This window comes from Pteronotus mesoamericanus, unplaced genomic scaffold, assembly GCF_021234165.1.
Source record: "Pteronotus mesoamericanus isolate MK-2021 breed Mesoamerican mustached bat unplaced genomic scaffold, CSHL_Meso_final scaffold_85, whole genome shotgun sequence".
Taxonomy (NCBI): Eukaryota; Metazoa; Chordata; class Mammalia; order Chiroptera; family Mormoopidae; genus Pteronotus; species Pteronotus mesoamericanus.
Window position 1 is genome coordinate 16,334,078 of NW_026555329.1, and position 25,534 is coordinate 16,359,611.

The window sequence follows — 25,534 nt, forward strand, 5'->3', positions numbered from 1 at the left end:
CACATCAATGTTTCTCTCTCTCTCTCTCTTTCTCTAATTAATAAAGATATCCTCAGGGGGGATAAAAATATATTTTAAAAAGAATGTTAAAAATTGGAAATGCTTTTTAGCCACTACAATGTCAACATCTGGGCACGTCTGAGAAGTAATAGGAACAGTTTTCTAAGACTTCATCAGGAAATTAGATTTTGGGAGATCCTAGAACATAAAGGCACAAGGCCCTCAGGCAACTCATAGTTGGACTAAGCCACAGACCTCAAGGATGCGATCCTGAAATGTGGTTTTCTGTATAAGGATCACCAAGCACCTTGTTAAAAATGCAAGTTAATGAGCCACATTCCCAGAGATCCAAATTAAATAGTAACAGGGTAGAACCAGGTAGCAACATCTTTTTTAAACCATAGTGGACCGATTCAGATGCATCACCAGGGTTGGGAACCACTGTGATCTAAAAACAATGTTTCTCAAAGTGTGAGATGTTTTTTAAATATGCTCATTTCTGGTCCCCAACTTCTCAATAACATGAGACTCTCTGGTAGTGGGGACCAACAAAACAAAATTTTTAATAAGTATCTCAGGTGACTCTAATGCTACCACTAAAAGCTTAAGAACCGATGTCTGAAGGATTAAAACTAGATCCTTTAGAATTGTAGGTGCTCAAAAATAAAATCCTTTTTGGCAATAACCTACTCCATGTAGACACACTGAAAACTTTGAACATAATCCTGCTGCAAAAAAGTCATCCAGTTCTTTGCAACCTGCAACTAGGGGCTAACCTTCTAGGATTTAAATAATTTATGTATCTGGTCAACTCCTTCAAAAGGTCACCTTCTAACTCAATACCAGCCAGGACAATAAGAAACTTCAAACCTAAATACAGAGCACTCTAAGCAGAATGCTTAGGAACACTAGAAAAATGAGATAAAGACAAAGCCAAAAATAGCTGCTTTTGGAAAGAGACCCTCCCACCTAAAGAGGGCATTGCACATGCAAATAAAAGTTAACTACAATAAAATTCACTTCCTGAAAAGTATAAGCCTGAAAAAAATATATTAAGTAGGTTCCTTTGTAAAATGAAAGTGTCAGAGCAAAATTAAATCAAATATGTGAGCAAAGTAAAACTTAGATTTTAATAATTAATTTGGTTAAAAAAAATTGAAGCCCAAGTCTGAAAATATTTATTATGTTATAGCCAGTTTATTAAACAACCTTATCTTTAACAGAAAAATCAGTAGTCATTCATGTCTTACTTAACTCATTCACATTATAATATCAACCACCACCATCAAAAAATAAATTAATTGAGCAGAGACTGGATGTAAGGCAGAAAGTTGCTTTTCTTCAACTTCAAAGTATCCTGAAATGATACAGTTCCTAATCTAGTAGACATCAAGAAGAGCCATAAATAAATAACAGGGAATTTTCCTGCTGTTGGTTCACCAAGGTTAACGATAAATTTGCTGAAGTTCTCTCTCTTTTTTTTTTAGTTGTATCTATTGGAGTGACGTTGGTTAATAAAATTGTATAGGTTTCAGGTGTGTAATTCTGTAATCCATTTTCTGTATATTGTATTGTGTTCACCAACCCAAGTTAAGTGTCCTTCTGAAGTTCTATTTTCTTAGTAGAGGCTTGCCTCAGTATTTCTGTGACGAGAGCAACTTCCTTGACAGCTATAGAATCACTGACGAGGAGTTTCTCCTCCACCAAACTTTTCTCAGGTTCTTCTGAACTCTTCTTAACTAGGCCCTAACTTTTGAGTGTCCGCGTTCATCTCTGCTTGTCCAATTTTAGCAAGAATCTTACCAAGTCAGTTTAACCAGAACTCCCCACCCTTGATATCTGATCACCTTTGACATCTGATTAGGCTCTCCATCCTCATCACCCCCCAGGTGATGTCTGATCACCTGGCCTGCCTTCAGCAACAATCCTGTTAGGTCTGTTTAGCCAGAACCCTCCCTTATCCCAATGTTTCTTTCTTCTTAGTAATTTTCCACTCACTGACCTCTTCCCCCCGCCCTGCACTACTCCTTGGCTATAATTTCCCCTTTCGATCGTATATGCAGAGTTTGAGCCCAATCTCTCTCACCCACTGAAAACCCCCATTGTAATGGTCCCTATCATGACAGTCCCCTAAAGAAAGTCTGCCTTACCATTCTTTAACAAGTGTCATGAATAATTTTTGTTTTAACATCATTACCAATATAAATTTTTCGAAAAAAATTTTTAAGAACTGTACAACTAAGAATTTAAAAACATAGAAAGGAGACAGACTGGTATACTTCTTAGCCAGTCTAATGTACATAAATATTGATCATCTAGTAGAATTATTACTAGATTCAGCTTCCCAAAGTTAGCACAGTCTAGGCACTTCACCAATGGCCTTTATAGGTCTTTCTTCCTTGACATATAAGATGATGAAAATTCGCCAAAATACATGGGCCGCATAAAATGAAATCATCAAAATCAAATGAACTTCAGATAAGAGACAGGAAGGGCACTAGATACGAATATGCTATCTAAAATGAAACTAAAGGGCAAAAACTAAAGCCATCTCCATGTGAGTAGATTCTGAAACACTAATCAACCAGACCTGGAATCCTGCCACAGAAGCCATCTAGAAAACATGCAGAAATGGCCATATGGCTGCCCCACAGAAATCTGGAAAGGAACCAGTCAAGAAGCTGACAAGAGAAACAAACATGCTTTTGACCAAATGAGGCCTGACACAGACTGTAACTTGAGGTCTGTTAAGAAAAACAATTAAAAAAATGTCGTCAGGCAGGCACTTAGGAATGATTCTTTAGGTTACAGCTCACTCAAATCTGTGTCAAATGGCACATAAGTTGAAATAAGCCACTTGGAGGAAGGCCCTCAGTCTATTTTCAAAGAACTCCCAAGAGAGTATATTTTTGGATCAAGGTTGTAAAGCAAACTTCCCTAAGATGGTACTGTAAGAATACACAACAAATTAAGATGGAGCTCTGACATTTGAAATACATCTACAAAAAATCACATATATGGCAGATAAGATGCTAAAGATTATGAGGTTCTTTTTCTTTCTAGTTGCAAAATGATAGTCCTTTAAGGAACCCTGGCAAAGATGTAATTAGTAGACGGTTCCATAAGCTTTATCAATTTCCAATTAATAGAGATTCCAAACATCTAAAATCCATTAGGATAAAAGGGCTCCATGTTCAAGAAATCATCACAAAGTATTAGCAACTATAAAGTAACCAAAACAAAAGGATGAAAGATGGAAAGCAACATTGTAAGTAAAAGGAAAGGAACTATTCCTTTAATTAGAGGACTGAGTATTTCACAAAATTTTGTTTCACAGCACTTAACTTCTAGTTAAAAAGTACTGATAGAGCTTGGAAATTTTTTTTTTAACCAAATGAGACCGATTCACTATCATACCCCAATTTAAAAAGAAAAACAAACAAAAAATGCTACAGTAAAGGCTACAGACAAGGCAGTATCTTGACCACAGTATGACAACCAATACTACTAATAAAAGCCCTTGATTTTCGAAGTAGGGAATAATTTTCCTGAACTTGTGATTATCATAAGGCATTTCTCCCAAAGTTTAACTTTCAGTGAGAAAAAAGGAAGAAAGTTAAACAAAAAAAAATTCATTCTTCTAGCAGAGGTAACTACTAAAAATTTCAGCTGCTTTTATTTGGGATATACAACACACGCACACATACAGAAAGACACACACACACCCCCCCTCTATATTTATCTCACACCCCCCCCATATTTATCCCCGGTAACAGTTTCACTTCATTTCATAATGCTACCTGGTTTCTTAGTGTTCATTTTAGCATCATGGCAAGTTTCTAATATATGTAGCATTTTTTGTCCATTAAGTAGAGTAATAAGTTGATATTCAAGAGAGTTCCTTATATATAAAAGTTTTGTCAAAATATCCTAACAGTGGGAAAGATGAAAACAGAAAAGATTTTAAATTTCCCCATAACAACAGAGAGCAATGAGGAGAGCCAAACCTAAGATTCAGAACAATATCCATGACATAAACAATGTCACAAAGTAGACCCACAAAAACTTCAAATATAGTAAGTAGGGACAAAGCATCAAAAATCAGTGAGAGGCAGAAGGAAAGCCCCTGGGCTTCTGATGGTCCTAAGAATGAAAGACCACCAATCACTGATGGGTAAATGTACAGGGTGATTCTGAGAAGAGCAACCAAAACTGGGAAGGGGTTCAACAAGATCCAAATTTCCAGTGAGTGCAAGAGGACACCAACTGAATGAAGTCTGACATATAACAATACGGCTAGTGTCAAATTTCACAAACAAAAATTGCTTCTAATAGAGTCCAACGCTGAGGAGAACTTACTGGGAATAAAATCCAAACTGAACAGAACAAGGACAATAAAAGCAAAAGAAAGAGAGAACTGAGATAGAGATGGGGAAGGAAGTCAAGGAGGATAGTATCACAGAAGAGATTTTTTTTTTTAAAGTCACTTTACAAAAACAACAGAAGTGTAAGGACTGGAGCTCTGAAGCTAGAAAAGGTATCCTAAATGCTCCCTCTCTCTGAAAAGTATAGGAAAATTCATTTCACTTAAAAGTCAGCAACAGACAAGAACAGCAGATTAATCCCACATAATTATATCACAAAAGGGCACAAAGAATAAATGATGTCCCTATGGATAACGGATGTATACTAGGAATACACATCTATCTAATATGAAAACTGTAACCTCACAGTTCAAAACAAGCTAAACAATTTTTTTAAAATGATAGAGGCAATGAAAAGCTTCAAAATTAGAACTCAGAAATGATGTGTTTGAGGGTGAGAAAGATATGAAAATAGAGATGACAAAGTTCAGGAAAAATACAAAAATAAAAGAAAATTCTATGTCAGTAACGAAGACTAAATTACAAGAAACACAATGAGTAATGCCTTAACAGAAATAGAAAACAGAACATAAAACAAATTTTAGAATTAAAAAAAATGAAGCAAAAAGGTTTCAAAATAAAATGATTAATATGTAACATAAGCAAGTTGTTCCAACATATGTCTAACAGGAGGCCCTGAAACCAAAGTAATATAAAACAAAAATACTAAGAACTGTAATAAAAATATAACTTGAAATGGCATGTTCCAAGAATATACATATATCTAGTGAAAATGATCCAGAATAGCCTACATCAAACACATTTGAATAAAGCTAAAATGACCTTCAAGTATAAGAGCCATTGATAAAAACTATACTATCTTAGCTCTTGCTACGTAAAGTACGCAGAACTCAAGAAATACTGTTCCCATGAGTCACTCCTGAAGAATCTATCAGATTACCCTGGATAAATGGCTCAGTTGATTGGAACATCATCCCATACACTGAAAGGCTGGTGGGTTTGATCCCTGGTCAGGGCACATACCTAAGTTTTGGGTTCGATCCCCCGTTGGGAGGGTCGGAGTGGTGGATGGGAGACAAACAAACAATATTTCTCTTTCACAGCGATGTTTATCCTTCTCCCCCTTCTTCCTCCCTGTCTCTCTAAAGTCAATAAAACTATATCCTTGGGTGAGGACAGAAAAAAGAATCTATCAGAGTGTAAGTATCATACAACCAAGAGTTTGTAAAGAGGAACGTAAGGACTGCTGGGAGATGTGAGCCATACAGGCAGTAACTTTGAAAGGAGAAGACATCCATTCAATATTTCTATGGCAAATCTTCATCACTACTTGAAATGACCAGAGAAAAATCAGAAATTCCGTTTTCTTCTCAGCACATGTGAATTTAAGACTATACATTCCTAGAATATCTGAAACCAAACCTGGGTTATTAAATTCCTCCTAGGACCAGATATGTGTATTTATTTTTTAAATTTTAATATCCTTCCAATATTTTGATTGTGCTGGCTCAGAAAAAGAGATGCTAGCCTTAGAGAGGTATACTTTCTTCCCAGATAACCGGGTAAAGAAATTAGCTCCTGTCTAATCTGGAGGAGAAACTAACTGAAATGGTGCACCCATAATCACTCCATCAGTAGGATGCTCACCCATCCCCTCCCACGAGAACTGACAATCACGGAGGAAAGTCTCAAAGTACCTCCTACGGAAGCCTGCGGTAAGAACCAGAGAAGGAACAAGGAAGAAGAGTGCCTTTAATGAGGAAAGGTGGAATTTACCATGGGAAATGGTAGGACAATGGACTGAGGAGCTCGCAGAGAGAGTTACGTCAAGATGAGATGGAAAGATGCCTTTAGAGGACCTTCACCTTGCAAGGGGCCAAATTTAAAAGGGCCTCCTTTTTGATGGGCCAAAAATAACCAGGCTCTTTCCACATAATTCCATCATCTACTAGGCACATCAATAAAGAACAAAGAGTCCTAAAATTATTTTCAAGGCCAAGAAAGAATTGATTATGACTATTAACATTATGGTATAAAGGTCTTATCACTACTCGAAAAGGGCAATCAATTTTATACTCTGTAAAATGAGATCTTCAGAAATCTGTGATGACTACAGTTCTTGATTCTGAATAAGAATCTGAAAAAAAACAAACCCAACAAACCTTCAGCTTTCATATCTCTATCTGAATGAAGAATAACGACAGTCTCCTTGACAAACATTTCTCATGATATCTATACTAAAAATTTATAGAATTCTAAAACTAAATATATTTTAACTTACAATTTATGAACAGAAATAAAACTCAAACTTAAGTCGAAGATACAAACACTTTGCTTAGGTAATAATAACAACAGATTAGCTCATAATAGCATAATACTAGGGTTAAGTAGTTAATTCCATGGTTAAATGTAGAGATTAGGGGGACAGGCCCAGGAAAAGTGTAACTGCTTAACCTCAATAAGATATAACTGCCAGGCAAATGATAAACAGACACAGTACTGAAACATATCTCATACCATTGATTTGCTTAATGCAAATGAACCTGGTAAATGAAATCCAGCCTACGAGCTATATTTCCCCTTACAGTGTGTCCCTAAATCCAGCAAGGGTGAACATTTTGTTGACTGGGAAATACACAACTACACTTCTCTAGAATAAACTCAGAATCAAAAGGCTCGACAGAATGAAGGTTTCAGAAATGTGAGCACAGATGTTTATTCTAGCATTTACTTTCATAAATATTGACACCAAAGAACCAAATACGTAGCTGTGAAGCAGAAGTTTATCCAAAATGGAATGCTTCATTAAAGTCGGAAATGGCCAAAAGCTGCAGGAAACATCCTGAAGGAAAATGTCTTACACAAATGACACCTTTGTGGAGGCCATGGAGTAAAACAGAACATGGTAAAAACCAGCTCTCTGTTTGCATACACAGAACACCTTCCCAACCTCAACAATTCTACAAATATTGTGTAAAAGAGGTTGCCAGGAAACATTCCCAAGGACTAAAAGCAACTTAACAAAAAAATAAAATTACTAATGCCATGACAGAATGTAGGGGAAAGTGTCATAAAATATTTTAGAATAGCCTCATACCTTATTCTTCTGGAACAGCCATAGAACTGGCCATTATAATCTTAGTCAAAAACAGTTTATTGATATTATTGATTGAACTGTACTGCAGTCAAGATGTTGCTGCCCAGAAGCTACAAATGGCCTAAAGTCATAAAGTTCCAGAGTTTACTGTTATTGGATCTAAGTTTTTTCCTTATATGATAAAAGTGAACAAACATCAGACCACAGTTTGGGATAGAGGCTGACTCAGCTGTATTTTGGATATAGTTTAGAATAGCTGGGCTATTTGGAATAAAAACTGAACACCTCCAGATGTACTGAAAAGACTTAGTGTAGGAGGAAAACAAAACCATACTAAGTATACAAAAAGACAGGTATAGTGGATTTTCCTCCTCACCCCTAATTAGGATTTTTGAACCCTTTTTACATGGGGTTGAGATAGAACAAATACTGAACAATATATATTCAAACATTATAAATCAAGCAGTTAACTTTTTTTCATGAAGGTGTCCAATTGCTCGCTTCTCTCTCCCCACCTACAGCAGTCACGCCCTTATCTGTGGGGGGTGCTTTTCAAGTCTCCCAGTGGATGCCTGAAACCACAGACGGTATCAAATCCTATATGTGCCACGTTTTTTCCTACATATCCATACCTATGATAAACTTTAATTTGTAAATTAGGCCTAGTAAGAGATTAATGATAATAACTAATAAAATAGGATAATTATCAAAATATGCTGTGAGAAAAGTTATGAAAATATCTCATTGTACTGTACCTACCTTTCCTCGTCTTGTGATGACATGAAAATGATAACATGCCAAACTTATTCTTACATCTGCGCAACCATCATCGCTTGCTTGGTGTCACTCGTTTTAAGGTATCCCTGACTGAAGTCTTTGTATAGGCTCAATATTTTATGACACAACACATTGCTGTCAATTGGAACACGTTTTTTTGCTCATGTCTTCCATCCACAAATTTAGAGCCTTGCCAGTCTTAACTAAGCACTTACCAGCTATGCCATAACTTTTGCAGTTTGAGATGCAACAGCAAAACTAGTACAGAATTCTTTTTCATTCTTCACAACTTCATAGAAGATTCATTCTTACTATAGATCTTAGCAACCTCAGCAATGTTTTCTTTCCTTAAGTCAGAACTTTCACTATTTCTTTTAAAGAAAGCACTTTACAGCTTCCCTTTGACACGTCAGGATTGCCCAGATCACTACTCTTGTGCTCTAAAGGTCTTTAGTAAGTAAAATAAGAGTTACTTGAACACAAGCACTGTGACACCTAGACGACTGATCTGATAACCAAGACAGACACTGACTGCCAGGCAGGGGCGGGCGCTGAGTGGACGCACCGGACAAAGGGGTGATTCAGGTCCTGGGTGGGCAGGATGGAATGGGACGGGGTGCGATTTCATCATGCCACTTAGAATGGCATGCAATTTAAAGTTTATGAATTGCTTATTTCTGAAAAATTCCATTTAATATTTTTGAACTATAGTTGACCATTGGAAACTGAAACTGCGGAAAGCAAAACCGTGGATAAGAGGCAACTACTGTACGTTTTGACTATTCTACTTTTACTTCAGAATGAAATAATAAAGAAAAACCTATTTCCATGGACTAATCTGTTTCATTTGTACATAAAGGATTAATCTAAGACTTATCTACCAGAGGGTGGGCTCATTCCTAAAATTAAGGCTTTTGTCTCTTTGTTTCTGTAACACTCAGCGCAGCTACTCAAGAAACATTTGTTAAATGTCTGGATATCATTTATCTCTCCTTTCCTTAGTCTTTATGGAACAAATATTTAAAAACTAGAAAACACCTAACATGTATTCTGGACCTCTTTACCAAAGGACAGTATTCCACATGTGAGGTCCATCTTAAATCATTGTGAATAAAGTACAAAACAGTAACTAAAGTAACATGAATTCGGGTCCCACTGCAATCCTATTTTCCACATTTATATAAAAGACTCTGATTTCTATGCTCAAGTATTTCATAAACAGGTAATTAAGATAGGTTGCCATAACACAGTACTTTTATAAAGTGCATATTCAAGAAACTTAACATGCTTATATGAAGTAATAAGACCCATTAACAAATACACAAACTTCTTGTCCTGCCAGGCATTCTGAAAGACCATGGACTTATTTCCACAAGGCTACTTACTCTTGCTTAAAACAGCTCTGAACTTTTTTGAAAATGGTCTTTTAAGTTTTTAATCAAAGAGTAGTAATATAGCATCTTTAGTTGAACTAAATTGCAAATTATGTAAAAATAAATACATTCTACCAAGTTCACACAATCAACTTGAAGTGTTTCTTGTGTAATGACAGAAGCACTGAGAACAAGGAACCCCACGGGCCGACGTGATGGATCCGATGAGGCAAGAATGGGACTCTGGAGGTAAACTTCAAAGTGGCTCCAGTAAATAGCAGCTGGTAGACCACCATTTTTTAAAACTCTGAGCTGCAGTAAAGTTGCTATTGCTAGTAGCTACAGTTTTTAAAAATTAGTGCCTTATCACAATAAAAGCCCAATGTGTGTCTTTGTGGCTGACAGATGTCTTTCCACAGGATCATTCCAAAAGCTTAGATTACCTTCATTTTATGGCTCCACCATTTCCCAACGGCCTTCATTGGAGTTCTCGGTTAGAATCTGCACACAGCTGGCAGATAAGGAAAGGGAAAACCAGGAGGATCAAACGTGGGCTTTTTTATTGAACAAGAATGAAAAGTGTTGTGTATCATTTAGCCTTACCTAACTGCCAGGGTAGAAATACAGATGTGGCATCAAGAGGAAGAGAAACAGGGTTTGGTGAATACACAGAAATCTCTACTACAGAAGGACTTAACTTCGTTTGTCGTGTGTCTGGATTACCCTTGGAGATAGTTTGAGCCAGACTTCAGAGTGAGTCTCCCTGAATCATCATGAACTGTCACCACAAATAGGATAATCTAACTTAATCCAATTTAAGGTAATCTATCTTACTTTCCCCTGACAAGGGACATGTATTCCAAGTATGGAGTTATAAAAGGATAATAGCATTTTCAATTAAAAAAAAAAAAAAAAGAGTTTAGTTTGCAAAAAACCAAAAGGTCCACAAAGGAAGATACTGAGATGAGTTTTTTATGTCAAGCTAAGAATTCTGAATTTCAGAAATCCTTTTTTCTTTTTGTAAAGAAAGGCTGTGTTTATAGTAGTGCAATAGCTAAATTAAAGGTGGGGAACTTGTAGAAAGGGAAACCACTTAAGAGGTGGTATTTCCAAGAGCCCAAGGATCAAGTAATAATGAGACGTAAAGGGAATGGAAAGAAGCTACCAAATTCAGAAGATAGTTTTGAAGAGATGGGACAAGACACGGTGATCACTAGGACAGGACAAACAAGGGAGGAGGAAAAGTCAATGACTATGCTGGCAGGAAATAAGAAGCTAGCTCAGTGATGCTCTGCGTCTGAAAGCCTTAACCAGGGCTTTGCTTCATAGTGCCAAGAAAGGCAACCATTCAACTCCACTTCTGTACCAAGTTTCTGAGTTTAAACTTAAACCATTCAATATTCATTTTGCTAACTATACTTCTAATAGTATTGTACTTCTAATTTAATTATTCTTACGTATAATTAAAACACATGACCCAAATTTTGAATTGTATAGGGTAAAATTTATTAATATATTGTTTTATCCATAGCACAGAAAAATATACTAGGCCATTATTTCAAAGAATGGTAGGGAGAATAAAATATTCTATGTTGGTGAAACAGAGGCTGAATACATTTTAAATTAAAATTTTTTATACAAATGGTAACAAAACCAGCAAGAAGGTAAAGAGCATAAGCAAAACATCCAGAAACAGTTATAATAATATTTTTAAATATTTGGGTATTTAAACTTGCAGAATTTAAGAATTATGTCTATTTTGATTTGCATACACAGTTACCACCTAAAAAATACCCACTCTAGTCAGTAGAAATGCAGTAACTTTTCAATGCTTGTTTCAACTCTAAATTTAAATACCAACATAATCTCCTGCTCAAAAAGCACAAAACTAACTCCAGCAGAGAAAATTATCACAAATTTGTTGAGAAAGCTAAACTGCAGATACTTACGCTGTCACTCTAAACTGTGTGAGTTGATTCAGAAAAGGAGATTCTATTGGTTTTATCTTAATAAGATAAGCAAAATCCCTAAGTCATTACCACAGAGCATGTTAAAATTACTGAAAGTGTTGTAAAAGGATGACGATGAATCTCTATGGAGAAAGCATCAGGACCTTCTCTCTCTCATATATACACATAGGCCCATACTGTGTAGTCCTTGAGAATAAACAGATTACTTGGCCAATTAATTTCTTGGTCCTTAAGTAAATACAGACACTTTAAGTTAAAAACTAGATTGTAGGAATGTACAATTGTAAGTAAAATCATAACCCACAGCACTAATCATATTTCTAGTCTGATTATGCTTACTTACTGCTTTGTGTTCCTGATATCAATAACAGTAGAAGGTTTTGTGAAAGTTTTTCTGACGGAAGAAATACTTCCTCATGAAGCTGGTCAGGCCGAAATAGTTTGCTAGGAAATTATAACTGAAGTAGTAACTTCTTTTTGTAAGGACAAAATATTTCAGAAAAAGCCTTGGAATATTTATCTAATTTAAAAGCATGCATTTCCACAAAGAAATGTGGGAAATAAAATCGTTAGTACATAAGAGTTATTTCCCTTTTAGGGGTTCTTTCAATACCAAACTTCTTAGAATCGTTAAACTCACACTAGAAAGGGAATAGAAAAGATCTAGTCATGTTCATTTGTACAACTTCTGATATTAGTTAATTCTACTAAATGTCTGTAAAACATTTTATGCAGCAATAAGAAATTACACTATTCAGTAATGTGTTTTTACAACCTCAGATAAACCTCAACCTTGTGTAACTGACTTCCTAAAAAGTTTGTGTAAATAACACTTTGGTAAATTGAATAATTTTACTTGCACATAAGTTAGACATTCTCTAAAGCAAATAACCACTCCAAAATCTGCTCTACAGTTTAAAATTTTTACATTATAATAAAGCACAAATTAATATGTAATTTACATTCTCCCTTCTTGGAGTTTTGTATAATCATGACCTTTATGACAGACTCTAAAAACATTTAGATTTTAATTGAAAAGCCCACCACCAAGCTCTGAGCATGATAGTTTAAGTTTCTTTCACTATAACAGCTTCAGAAGTTGATTACACAGAGCCTCACTAGACCAAATTCTCTTAGCAGAATTCTAAATGTAACTTAGAAACTCACTCTGTAAATCGTATCTTCAAAATGTGGGCTGTCCTAACATACCCATCTTTGCCCCACCTATTTCTACCAGAAAAGGTACCCAGCTCCTTTTTCATGTGAAGGTCTAAATCAGTGCTTTTCCAAGCTTACACATCACCAGTGAATGACAGGCCCTAATTGAAGACAAAGGTCACCAGCAACCTGAACAATTAGGCATTTTAGAAACAGGTCACACAAATATAATCTATTAATTTCCATCCTTGTCAGATATTTATATAACTGCATGCCATAATAACCACTGTTCAGTGATTTGAACCCAGCTATATTTGTAGCTAAAACAGAAATCTCTATGTAAATTCTATGAAAGGATTTAACAAATATTTACTGCAGGGCCTTCTAAGCACCAAACACCATGCTGGATATCAGAATGCTAAAAATGACAGGGTGCTACTTAGTGAAGGACACACACTCACCACTATTACACTGAATACAGAGTTACAGAAACATTAAGACAAGTTGGACGAAAAATCTCAACTAATCATTAAAAGCCTCTAGAATAGCTGTATTAACTATGGGAATAGCACAGTGAGTCTAATCCAGGATTCAGCTGCAGCACTATATATTTACTTTCCTTTACATTATGAGGCACCTAGTTCAAGAATGAAATAATATTGTAAACGATCAAAACAAATATTAATAATTTATTTCATTACTTTTTCTATGCTTTCCTATTTCCTAAAATTCCCATATGCAATTCTAAATGATTTATTATATGGTTATATTCAGGGGCTATAAGCTTTTTTCAGTGTTCCACATAAAAGGTAAAAAAAAAAAAAAAATCAACCCAGAAAATATGATTCATCTAATATCTGTTTTACCATGAGATTAGGTGTAACACTTATTCCATTAAATAGGAATATCTGTATAAAGACATTATTTTTAGACCACATGGCTTAATACAAAGTAGAACAGGGCAACTGTCCTAAAGATTAACTAACACAGTTGAATAGTAATACTAGAGGTACAATGCTAGTAATTTTTTAAGGTAAAAATGACAAATAAATAAAAATCAAAAACAAGTAAATTCTGAGTATAATGAAGAAAGTCATTGTGCATTCAACCAAAATATCAAGCAATAGTAGATACTTAGTTAAAGCCAAGTCCTACTCTTTTCAATAGCCACACAGGGCACCACTCTCCAGGTATTACTACACATTATTTCTACATAGTACTACATTTCTACACAAGAAACCACATCCAACAATAACATTTAGAATTATGAAAGGGGGTGTGTGTATGTATGCACAGAGAAAGTATCAGTGATGTCATCCTAAGCCAAACTATAAGAGAATGGGATATGTAATATCTCCAGGCAGCAATATAGCTTAGACCTATACATATGGTAACAGCCACAGGACGTAGCTCTCCTAAGCTTCATCTAATGAAAGGAAAACACATATAAACAGAGTATTTGGTATTCAAAAAGAATACCAAAAAGCTCAAACTTAGGAAGGGAAACAAAGGAAAACAGTAATTCATATACGAAGTCCAAAGCTCAGGAAAAAAGTATGTCAAATTCTCAGCAGACCTTAAACGAACTGACCTTGTTGGGAAACACAAATGTGACCATATCAATTGCACCTGGAATATGTATTCTGTGTGGGTCAGAGTTCCTCAGACATCGTAGGGGTTCAATATACATTTATTTTATGAAAGAGGGAACAAAACTCATGCATTTTACTCACTAACATACTGCCAACAACTAGGATAATACCTGAAAAATAACGTTTCTTTAATGAATGAACAGTTACCACTGAAATTACATTAAACCTAATCTTTGGCCATATATAAACCAAAAAAAAGGAAAGAGTGAACAAATGTAGTGGACTGAACTAGCTGTTTTAAAATAAGTCACTTCGGTATGTGAGGAATAAATAGAATTTTAACATGAGTTTTGTAAAGATATCTGATCAATATACTACAGAATATTGTAGTTATTTTTTAAAAAACCTCATTTCTGAGCACAGTCCAACTCCCCAATTTTACAATACTAATGAAACTGCATTTCTCAATGTTTGCTAACCCATACTTAGTAAGCAGTAAGCACTTAAATTAAATAACCTAACTTTAAGCAGGAAAAGGACAGTTGATTCTTTTCAGGGTGATACATCAGATTACTTCAAACATACTTCAGAAGAAAATGACACTGTCACAGAACTCTCAAAGATATTATGAATGTACTTTGTTTAAAGACAACCAGCTAATACATAAACAAATCTATATTTTACTAATGATCTCTTTGTACCTTCATGGAAAGATCACTTCGTAAGTTTATATGAGACTAGTAAAGTTTTTTATGGGTAAGATATGATGTAATACTGAGCAACTAAAGCCCTACCAGTTTTTATTATCTTCTAAGATACAACTATTACTTTACTAGTTCAACTTATAAACTAATGCGTTCAACTAGAAAAGTAACTATAATTATAGAAGAAATGACATGAGAAACTTCACCTATCACACAGACTCTATAGAAGACTGCCAATATCTTAACAAAAATAGCATTTCTAATGTCACTTATGGAAGGACTCATGCTCCACATTGACTATTAAAGAGAGTTTACGGTAAGCAAAAGGGACATTGAAAATAGCCAAATACCCTGGGAGAAATTATTAAAAGATTCTTTTCTAAATCACATCAGCAAATCTAGAAAATGTGAAAGAGCCCAAGTGGGTATAAATTGAGAAGACGGTGAACCTTACTGCTTTGTCATATATACAAAGATACTATTCTGAATGCTACTAAAATTTCAAAGGATGCTAAAAGTAAAGAACCACTGTTAGGGTCGAATGAAGCCTTATGACGCTTTGCTGTAAGTGTAAAGCTTGTCAAATGTGAAAATACAAAAGACCTTACACTACCCAGGTTTTGAAATTTCATGGTAAAGGTAGTTTCTAAGAATTAAATCTATATTCTGCCTTAACAAAGTGGTAGGTCCTTTAAGGACCAATGGAAAGGCCCAGTAATGGCATAGTAAGGTTTTGAAGTGCTATGACATTCTTATATGCATACCTGAGGCTTGAATCACTGGGAATACTTGCAGCTATTTTAAGTTCTGTGGACCCTGAAGTCTAGTCCCATTTAGCTTTCTCTTTACCCACGCCACCTCCCCCAAAAAACTATTTTTGGCTTTTCCAGGTCTTGACTATATAAGCAATGGGATAACCCATTGTGCATGCTTTTCTGCGCTATAGTTAACTGGGTTCCAAAAGTAACTTTCAGCTCATTTCGAAGTCAAGACTTAGAGAGTTACAAGGGCCCCCTGGGCCCTCTATGTATACTGCCTGACCTTGGGCAAATTACTTAACTTCTCAAGATGTCATTTCCTCATCTGTGAAGAGGTTATAAAAGTACTCTACACTGGATTCTAGTGAGGACAAGGAAATGACATAAAAGCTCAATAAATGATAACTTTATTAAAAATAATCTAGTCTATACAATGCTATAGTAATCAAAACAATGTGGTACTGGCATGAAAACAGACACAGACCAATGGAACAGAACTGACAGTGCAGAAATAAACCCACATATGTAAATTCAACTAACTACTGACAAAGGTGTCAAGAATATACAATATGAAAAGGATTATCTCTTCAATAAATGGTGTTGTGAAATCTGGATGCGTAGATGCAAAAGAATGAAACTGGACCCTTATAAATACACACAAAATCATTGAAATGAATTAAAGAATTAAATATATAACCTGAAAAAAATAAAACTCCTAGAAGAAAATATAGGGAAAAAGCTCCTTGGTAATAGTTTTGGTGGTGACATTTTGGGTAGGACACCAAAGATACATGCAACAAAAGCAAAAATAAAACAAAAACCTATTTACATCAACTAAAAAGTGCTGGGCAGCAAAGGAACAATCAACAAAATGAAAAGGCAAGTTATGGAATGGGAGAAAATACCTGTAAACCATATACCAGTAAAGGGTTAATAATTAAAAAAAAAAAAAAGAAACTCATACAACTCAATAGCAGTGAATCAAATAACCCAATTAAAAGCGGGCAAAGATCTGGACAGACATTTTCTCAAAGAAGACATAAACGGTCAGCAGTACATGAAAAGGTGCTCAGAATCACTAATCATCAGAGAAATGTAAGTTAAAACGCTAAGGGCATACTACCTTGTGCCTGTTAAAATGGCTATTACCAAAAAGACGACAGGAGTGTTGGCAAGGATGTGGACAAAAAGTAACCCTGCACGCTGTTGTTGGAAATGTGAATCAGTGGGAATGGAAAATGGTATGGAGGAGGTTCCTCAAAAACTTTCAAATAACACTATCATACCACCCAGCAATCCCACTTCTGGGTATATATCCAAAAGAAATTAAATCTGTATCTTGAAGAGATATATGCACCCCAAGTTCACTGTAGCATTATCCACAATAGCCAACATATAGAAATAACCTAAGCATATACTTATGATGGAATGAATAAAGAAGATGTGGCATACATACAGTATGGAATATTATGCAGCCTTTAAAAAGGGGGTAATCCTGCCACCGGCAACAACAAAGATGAACTTGGAAAACATAGTGTTAAATCAAATAAGCCAGACACAGAAAAACAAACACTATATAATCTCACTTATATACTGAAACTAAAAAAATAAAATTCATAAGAGAGTGGAATGGTAGTTGTCAGAGGCGCGCAGGTAAGAGGAATGGCGAAATGCTGGTCAAAGAGCAACAACTTTCAGTTATGAGTAAGTTCTGAAATAATGTACGGAATGGTGACTATAGTTAATAATACTGTATTGTATACTTGAAATTTGCTAAGAGTAGATCTTAAGGGTTCTCATCATATACCATCCATAAAAGTATGGTACCTGTATAAAGTGACTAATGTGTTAATTAGCTTGATTGTGGTAATCATTTCACAATTTATAGATATATCATCACGTACAGCTTAAATAAACAATTTTTATTTGCCAATTGTATCACAGTTAAGCTGGGGGAGAAACAAAAAAAAGTATTACTGATTGTAAAATAATACAAAATGACTGAATAGTAATTTCAGAAAATGTTTCATTAAATAGTTATTTTTTTAGTAATGTTAGAGTTAAATACAGACTATTCAGAAAAAGTTCTCCCTGTGGTCATACTGGCTAAACAAGGGGCTGTTACTGTCAGTACTTGATAAACCTTTGAACCATCAGGCAGCAATTTACAGCAGTTTTTGCCTTCTTGTTATGAAATGCATTCAGATGTTCAGTGGATTTAATTCTAATAACTGGAAGACAATTTTTGACACTAACCTTGCCACACAATAATGGGTTTCACTAGTTTAATTCATCCTTATTTTTGGTAAGCCATCATTAAGGTGCACCAGGGTAGCACTTCATTAAGTTATAAACATAAAAACTCACTAAGTCAGTGATAACTGTAAGCTCTTGCGAGGGCTGGGTCAACCTAGCATCAGTCGCTGGGACAATCACTTGAGACCAGGGTTTCTGCTTGGCGAGTGATTCCTGATTCATTCATCAGTTTACCACCATGTATAACTATCTTTTATTATTCATGGAGTAAAGTACTGCTCACTCTAATATACTGCAGGGCAACACAGATTCTAGATGTAAGGAAGGCCAAGCAGTCAAGTTCACATTCTTGAGCATACATCCCTCAGGAACAAGGATGACTCTTTTGTTCTCCCTCTCATTCGTTCACTCTCTATCACAAACACACACTCAACCTTTTATGTAAGAAACAAATGGAGAAATAGGACTAATCCATCCATTTTGTATTTCAGTTACAGTCAACATTCTAGGTCTTACATTTTTATACATTCTGAAAATGTCTAGAACAATAGAAAATCTATTCTTTAGTAATTTTTTTAGCTCAGAAATCATGACTGTTCACCAAAATTAGAGTTTTTTGAATTAGGAGCAACAGGATAGTCTTGTGGAATAAAGGATGGATCGACATGAGAAGATCTGCATTTCAAATCCACTTTCCTGATGAATGAATTGCCCTGTACGTAGTTAGTACTCAAATGTTTTCTTTCCACCTACAACTAGAGACACAACATAATATAGGAGAAGTCACTGAGGTATCCATGAACTTGCCCCCAGTGTTTACCTCAATAACATTCACTTGAACAACACTGCTTAAAGGTATCTGCCACATTTGTTCCTACTAAAATGACATACTAGAAAAGTATTTTTCTACAATTTGTTCACATTGTAGTAAAATCCTTAATTTCTTAATTACTGCTAATCCATTATAATCTGTTTTGCATAATAAACACAAATCTTATTCTTCTAGAATCAGTTGGATGACAGGTGGAGCCATGGTCCGTTCTGGAGGTCCTGATGAGGGGCAGAGGGAAAGAGAGGCAGCTTCTGGCTCTTCATCACTTCCTTAGTTTTTCTATATCAACAGATGAATAGTGTTCTCTCTTTCCTCCACTTACCTTTGGCAAACCCAGTTTGAGACCATTAGCAGAAAGATAAGCTCAACCTCTTGTTGAAGTAAACAGTATATTGGACAGAAATGGCATGAGTGATTCGGTTTCTTTGACATTTAATAAGAGAACAAAATTATATACTGAAGACAGAGACAACAGCGCCAGGCATAGACCCAGGATAAATGCTGTGGGAAAGCCTATTTTGCTGGTATCTGGGAATTTTAACCTCTGAAGAAAAGACTGAACTAAAATTTGGAATAACAAAGTCATTAGTGTATATTCCTTAGCTATATTCACATCTTAGCTAGATGTGAAAGTTTTAGCTACATGTAAAAGTTTGGATAAAAAAGGCTTTTAAATTTTTTTAAATTTAAGAGTAAGGAAAACCCTCTCTTATTAGCCATTGGTGAACATTGCCATTTATTTCCATTGTTATTCATTGCCATGGAGACCAATTATTTCTTAGTTTTCTACTTCACATTTAGTTTGCATTATCACAAATAAAATAAAAATCACAAGGATGCCATAGCCAGTAATGTCAACATTTCCCCAATATATAAATCCTAATATGCATTAAATCCTTGAAGAAATGTATACTGCAGTAAATGAAATGTCCTTCTGTAAAAAGTACTTTAAATGATGAAATAATTTTTAGTTCAATATATACACATTACCCTTACACACAGCTAAACTGACCTAGGTACTGTGATATACCTTAGGTGTATGATAGTCAATGTTTTGGGTAAATGTTATTTGAAAGGAATATAATCTTTGAACATAAAACAGTAGTTTAAGAATAAGTAACTTCCATAAATTCACTATTTTGCTATTCACCCACTGATCTAGAAATTTAATGCACCATAATTGCTGGGGGAAATTAGATACATAAATAATGAATGTTGTTGATACTTAGTGTAGTTCTCAAAGGCTGAAAACTTCTCTCAAAAACCCATATTTGAAACCTGTCACTTCAGTGGGGGAAAAAGCCAAAACTTTTACTATCCTCACTCTAATGTAATAAAGCTTTGAAACAAGTTCCTCTAAGTACTTTAAGAAAATTAATTTTAAAAGGGGAGAAGAGGAGGAGGAGGTGGTGGATGTAATTTTCAAGAACATCCACCTGAGAAGCAACTTTATAGGAAGAGAGTATCTGAATATTTTTTAAAAGAGAAAAAAGTAATTAAAAATGTTGGCATTCCACAAACTATGCACAGCATAAAATGACTCAAAAGGGAAATTTAATGAAGAGATAAAAATCTGAAAGCAAATTAATTGATGAAAACACACAGACACACACTGCATGTAGTCATTCAGCATTACATGCTGCCTGGCTCTGTATTTCCTTTTAAAATATAATCGTAACTTCCTAATGTATAAGACAATAAAGCTCTCAAGATACTCATGAAAAATTCTCATCAAATTTCACTCCAGAGTTAGTAATCTATTAAGAGTACTAGGCCTAAATAAATATGTTATGTTAAATCAGGAACCAACGCATGCTATTTTCCATAGCAGAAGCTATATAAATGACAAGCTCTTCCAAGTTTTTGTTAACTAGATTTGGTACACTTAAAAAATAAGCAGTACTCTCCATCTAGAGTACTCCAATACAAATGTTTTGATATCTTTTAGAATTTATCATTCATTGTAATCTCAATCTTTACAAAAAACCACCAGAGGATTTGCAATTACTGACTACTATCTTCAGAGTAAATATTGTGTTTGTTTTGTTTTTTATATCCATACGTTTTGCTATATGAGGATTCAGAAAGAAGCAACTTTATTATATTTCCTTTTGGTTGTCACTGATGATTTTAGCTTAAAGATCATTAATTTTAACACTAAAATCCTGTTATAGACTCATTTGAGTTGTTCTATTAATTTCAAAGGTAGACTTCATGTATTACCATTACAAAAATAACTATTTGCATAATACTTTATGATTTTATGTCTATTACAAACACATCACAGGGAGCCTGAGGATGCATTCAGTAGCTTGTCATTCACCACTTCAAGACCCTTCAGACCAAACAAGGGGGAGGGTGACATTTTGCTAATGGCAGAAGTAAAGAAATGAATGTAAATAACAAACCTTGAAGTTTTAAAAATAGAAATTTTAAAAATACAAAAATATGATCCACGTGCACAAACAGGATAGTTTCAATTTGTAAAACTCCATGTCCTCTCTGCAGAAGAAAGGTGTGTTTGGAGATTTACATGTTTGTTGTAATAGCCATTTAAATTGTCTAAAACTGTGTTACAAAAATAAAGGAAATCACCATCTTCTTGCTGGATTTTATAAAATAGTACCATATTAAAACTGAATGCATCTATTTAAATAATTCAGCTACTCTTCAACCTTGTGAAATAACCTAAGTACCATTTCTTTATTACTCTAATCTTAACCCTATAAATATGTATATTAAGAATGTTTAAGAGGGAAATAATACTAACATGTTTAGAAATGACTACGTTGTTGCATAATTTCTTCCTGATAAAGCAATTCCAAAGAAAATTATTTAAAGCTTCTGTATTTTCTTCCATAACCACCAGTCCAGATAAAAACTACTGAATGCTCAATTATGTCACCTCATAACACGTAAGGCTTTTGGTAAACAATATGCCTCTATACTGAACACATATCCCTTGGGCCACCATCTACTTAATTTAACATTTTTAAATGTAGTTTCATTCTCAGCATAGCACCATCTGACTGACACACATGTAGAGATAGAGAGAGAGAGACACACACACACAAACACACACACACACACACCCCCCCCCTCAGTAGTGTGCAGAAAAGGAAGGAGGTGGAGAGCAAGAAATGGAGCACGTTGTTGTTTTTCATTCATGCAGTATAGTGATGTCAGTGTCTGCAGCAGCAGAGGCAGCGGCAGGAGCCTTGACCTGTGGAGACTAAAATCCACTGAAGTCAGAACCTTGCAGAATTCAAAAGAAACTGAGTAGGTAATTGTTCGAAAAATTGCTCAACTGATTATAGTATGGATTTTAAATGGCTGAATAAACAGAACTGTATAGTTGTACACTTTTAATTTGGGTAGCTCTCTAGCCAGGCGGGATGTGGAGAAGTAACATAAAGGTAATACAATCAGAGGACTGGGGTCGGAAAAGTCTGCATTCAAAATCATTTCAATGTGAGAAACTGACAATATCACCTGGTGTTAAAAACAGCAAAAAAGCCTCTTCCATTCTGAGGACCAGCTCTCTGATGATGCAAATCTTCCTACTGCATAACCAGACTCAGAAGTGTTTTCATCATGATTGCATTAAAATTGCATTAAATTTGGATGTACCATACTACAACAAAGAGAATAGTTTGTTTGATCACAAATTTCATTAAAACTGCTTGATGATGGACCATGTAATTCCTAAGCAATTAAGGCTTTTGAAGGATGCAGAAAAACAAGTTGTACTATGATCTGTTGTAAGATGCTAGTGTTTATCAACAAAAGAGGAGGAGGGACTAGATGGCCATTATATTGCTGTAGCAATTGCCGAAACTACTCTTACTCTGCCCACAAAACCCTCTGTACACAATCTTTCTAATGATTATTTTATGGCTCTTATATTAGCCCTTAAAACAAAATCCCAAAACTCAATCTATGCACTGTTGAAGCTAAACCATTCAAAATTTATGTAACTGCTGCCTTTTTTTTCATCCTGTTACCTCTCATTTCATGTAGCTCTAGAAAATGTCCAAGAGAGTTGCATATGGCATTAATCTGTTAGAAAATGGTGGCCTTTTCTATAAAATACAGCTAAAGACATGTGTTCGGTGGTGGTCATTATTAGGGCGATCACGTTGTTTTCATTCATTCATTCAGGATTTGCTGGAGGATGTCAGTTTCTGCAGCAGCTGGCTTGACCTGGGGGAGGAGTGGGGGAGCAAATTCCTCCTGGTGCATACAGATTACAGGATGTATTTCTTGGTGCTCATGTACTCATACCTTGCCTCACCATCAAGTGGTCTGAAAACGAGTGCCTTAGCAATGTTAATTACAGGTCAGAAATATTAAAACAAAGACACCAAAACTGCAATCCATCATAACAGAAGCACTTTCTCCAAGTCTAAGACCTTCATCAAGAAAACTCCATTAAAAAAATTCCACATACCACATAAACATTGTACAGAGAGCTCCACTGTGTTTCCCTTCCAAGCAGAGATTTTCCACTTAGCATGATCTGTTCTCTCCACAATGCTGCTGCAGCAGCAGCAGTAGCAGCAGCAGCAGCAGCAGCAGCAGCAGCATCTGTAGCTCTAGCCTAGTATCTAATAATATTAGCTACTCCACTCTCCCTTATGAGCTCTAAGTCCCTGTTTTGGCTAGTCTTTCTTTTCTCCCCAAGGACTCAACTAGATCATGCACTATGTCCCTAGACATAAAACAAAACCAGACCAAAACAGAAAACCTTAAGGGAAGCCAACAGCATCCACCAGCTCACCATTACCTTTGACACCTAACAAAAAAGAAACTTGAGATCCTTTAACAGCTCAACTGAACTGTTAAGTGTACTTAAAAATGGAAGGAAAAAGTGAGCACACTTCACAAACCGGTCTTTAAAATTTACCATGAAAATGTCGAATTGGGCATAAACTCTTTCCAGTGCAGTACTGCTCTGATGCAGAAGACTATATAAAGTGGAGACAAGGGGGTGGGGGTGGGGGGGGGGAGGAAACCAAAATACTATACGTTTTAATTGCACATCCCAAACTGTCCCATCTACACATCCTTACAACCAATATCCTTACATCACAACTAATGCCACCACCTCTCCAAAATAAAAAATTATCCTGATAGTCACAGACATTAGGAACTTTGAGGGAAAGCACAAAGAGGCTGCTAGAGAGTTTGTGTGCGTGTTTTGTGTGTGTGTTTCGCCCTCCTTCCCCCGCTACAAACAGCAAACACATGAGTGAGCTAATCAGCTCTTAAACTGAAAAACCTTTCCACGCAGGTGAGTGATGGAAGATAAAATCTGAGGGGCCGTACGGGGATCAAATAAAAGTTGCTTTGCAGTTCGCTCCTCCAAGCCCCGCAGCGATCGCAGGGGGTGAGATTCCCAAAGCCACTTTCACACCTTCGATAATGCACTAGCAAAGAGAAGCCCGGAGAGGCTGAAGTTTCCGCGGAGGGCACCGTCGGGGAGACGCAGCCCGGGAGGACGGAAGGGTTGGGCTCGCTACCTCTGCACACGGGCGAGCCGGGGCTCCTTCTCTCAGGTGAGTTGCTCCTCCGGTGGCTCTCGGGGGACCGTCTCGGGCGGCTCTTGGTCCGCGGCGCCTGGTCGGTCGGGGCCCCGGCCGGCGGCGGCGTCGGGCTGGGCGGGCTGGGGCCGCGGGCCGCACCGGGCCCCGGGAGGCTGCCCAGCGAGGCGGCGGCGGCGGGCGGGCGCGTGGGACTGTGCTGGCTGCCCCGCAGGAGCTGATAGGGAACCGTGGCGCGGATGGGCTGCAGCAGCCGACCGGCTCCCGCAGCCGGGGCGCAGCCCACTCCTCCGCCTCCCGTACCGTTCCCACTCCCGGCGGCGGGGGCGGCGGGAGGGGAGCCCGCGGCGCTGCGCCGCATCCTCTGCGGCGGGGGATGAGGGGTCTGGGAGGAACTGGAGGAGGAGGAGGAGGCAGTGGACATGGTGGCTCCGCCGGCCCTGGACGACGCCAGCCGACCCGGAGGCGCGGAGCGGGAGGCGCGCGAGCGTGTGGGAGCCGGCGCGATAGTGCGTGCGAGTGTGTAAGGGGGAGGGGCGGGGGTATCGGGGAGGGGGAGGAGTCTCTCGGCTCCCCCTTCCCAACGCGCACCCCCGCCGCCTTAAGCGAGGGGGAGGGGAAGGCTGCGAAAACAAACGTCCAACGGCCCCAACCGCCCGGTCGGGCTTGATGTGGCGGTCACGGCCGGGGCCGCGAGGAGCCCAGAGTCGCCGTCGGCCCGGGCATCGCGCTGACAGGGGAGAGGGGCAACCGTCCGGATCCAGGAGCCCCGGGGGCCGCTCGCAGCCAGGCGGGGCTGCACGCTCGGGAGAGCCCGGCAGCTACAGGGAGGGCCGGGACTCTTGCTTCTGGGGACCGGGTAGGGGTAAGGGCCTTGAGGTATCTGGTTCTCCGGGGAGCCCGCGCCACCGCAAACGCCACAGCCGCCGCCTCTGCCCGTTCCTCACTCCAAAAGGCAACTAATTCCTCCACCCGCACCCCGTCCCCGGCACCGCCTCCGGGTGCTCAGGGCCCGGCAGCTGCCGCAACGAACATTCCCATTGGCTCTGCCACTCTCCACCAGAATTCGAGTGATTGGTTCCAGAATAC

The 25,534-nt window shown here is 37.3% G+C and overlaps 1 protein-coding gene across 2 annotated transcripts in view; it reads right to left on the minus strand.

Moving 5' to 3' along the window:
* The window catches only part of GLCCI1 (glucocorticoid induced 1), a 95,215-nt gene extending 69,885 nt beyond the window's left edge, over nucleotides 1–25,330 (minus strand). For both annotated transcript variants that reach the window (XM_054564089.1, XM_054564088.1), the window contains exon 1: nucleotides 24,425–25,330. In XM_054564089.1, coding sequence (XP_054420064.1) covers nucleotides 24,425–24,869 — 445 coding nt within the window. In that variant the 5' untranslated portion in view covers nucleotides 24,870–25,330. The remainder of the gene's footprint in view (nucleotides 1–24,424) is intronic.
* Nucleotides 25,331–25,534: the final 204 nt, after the last annotated feature.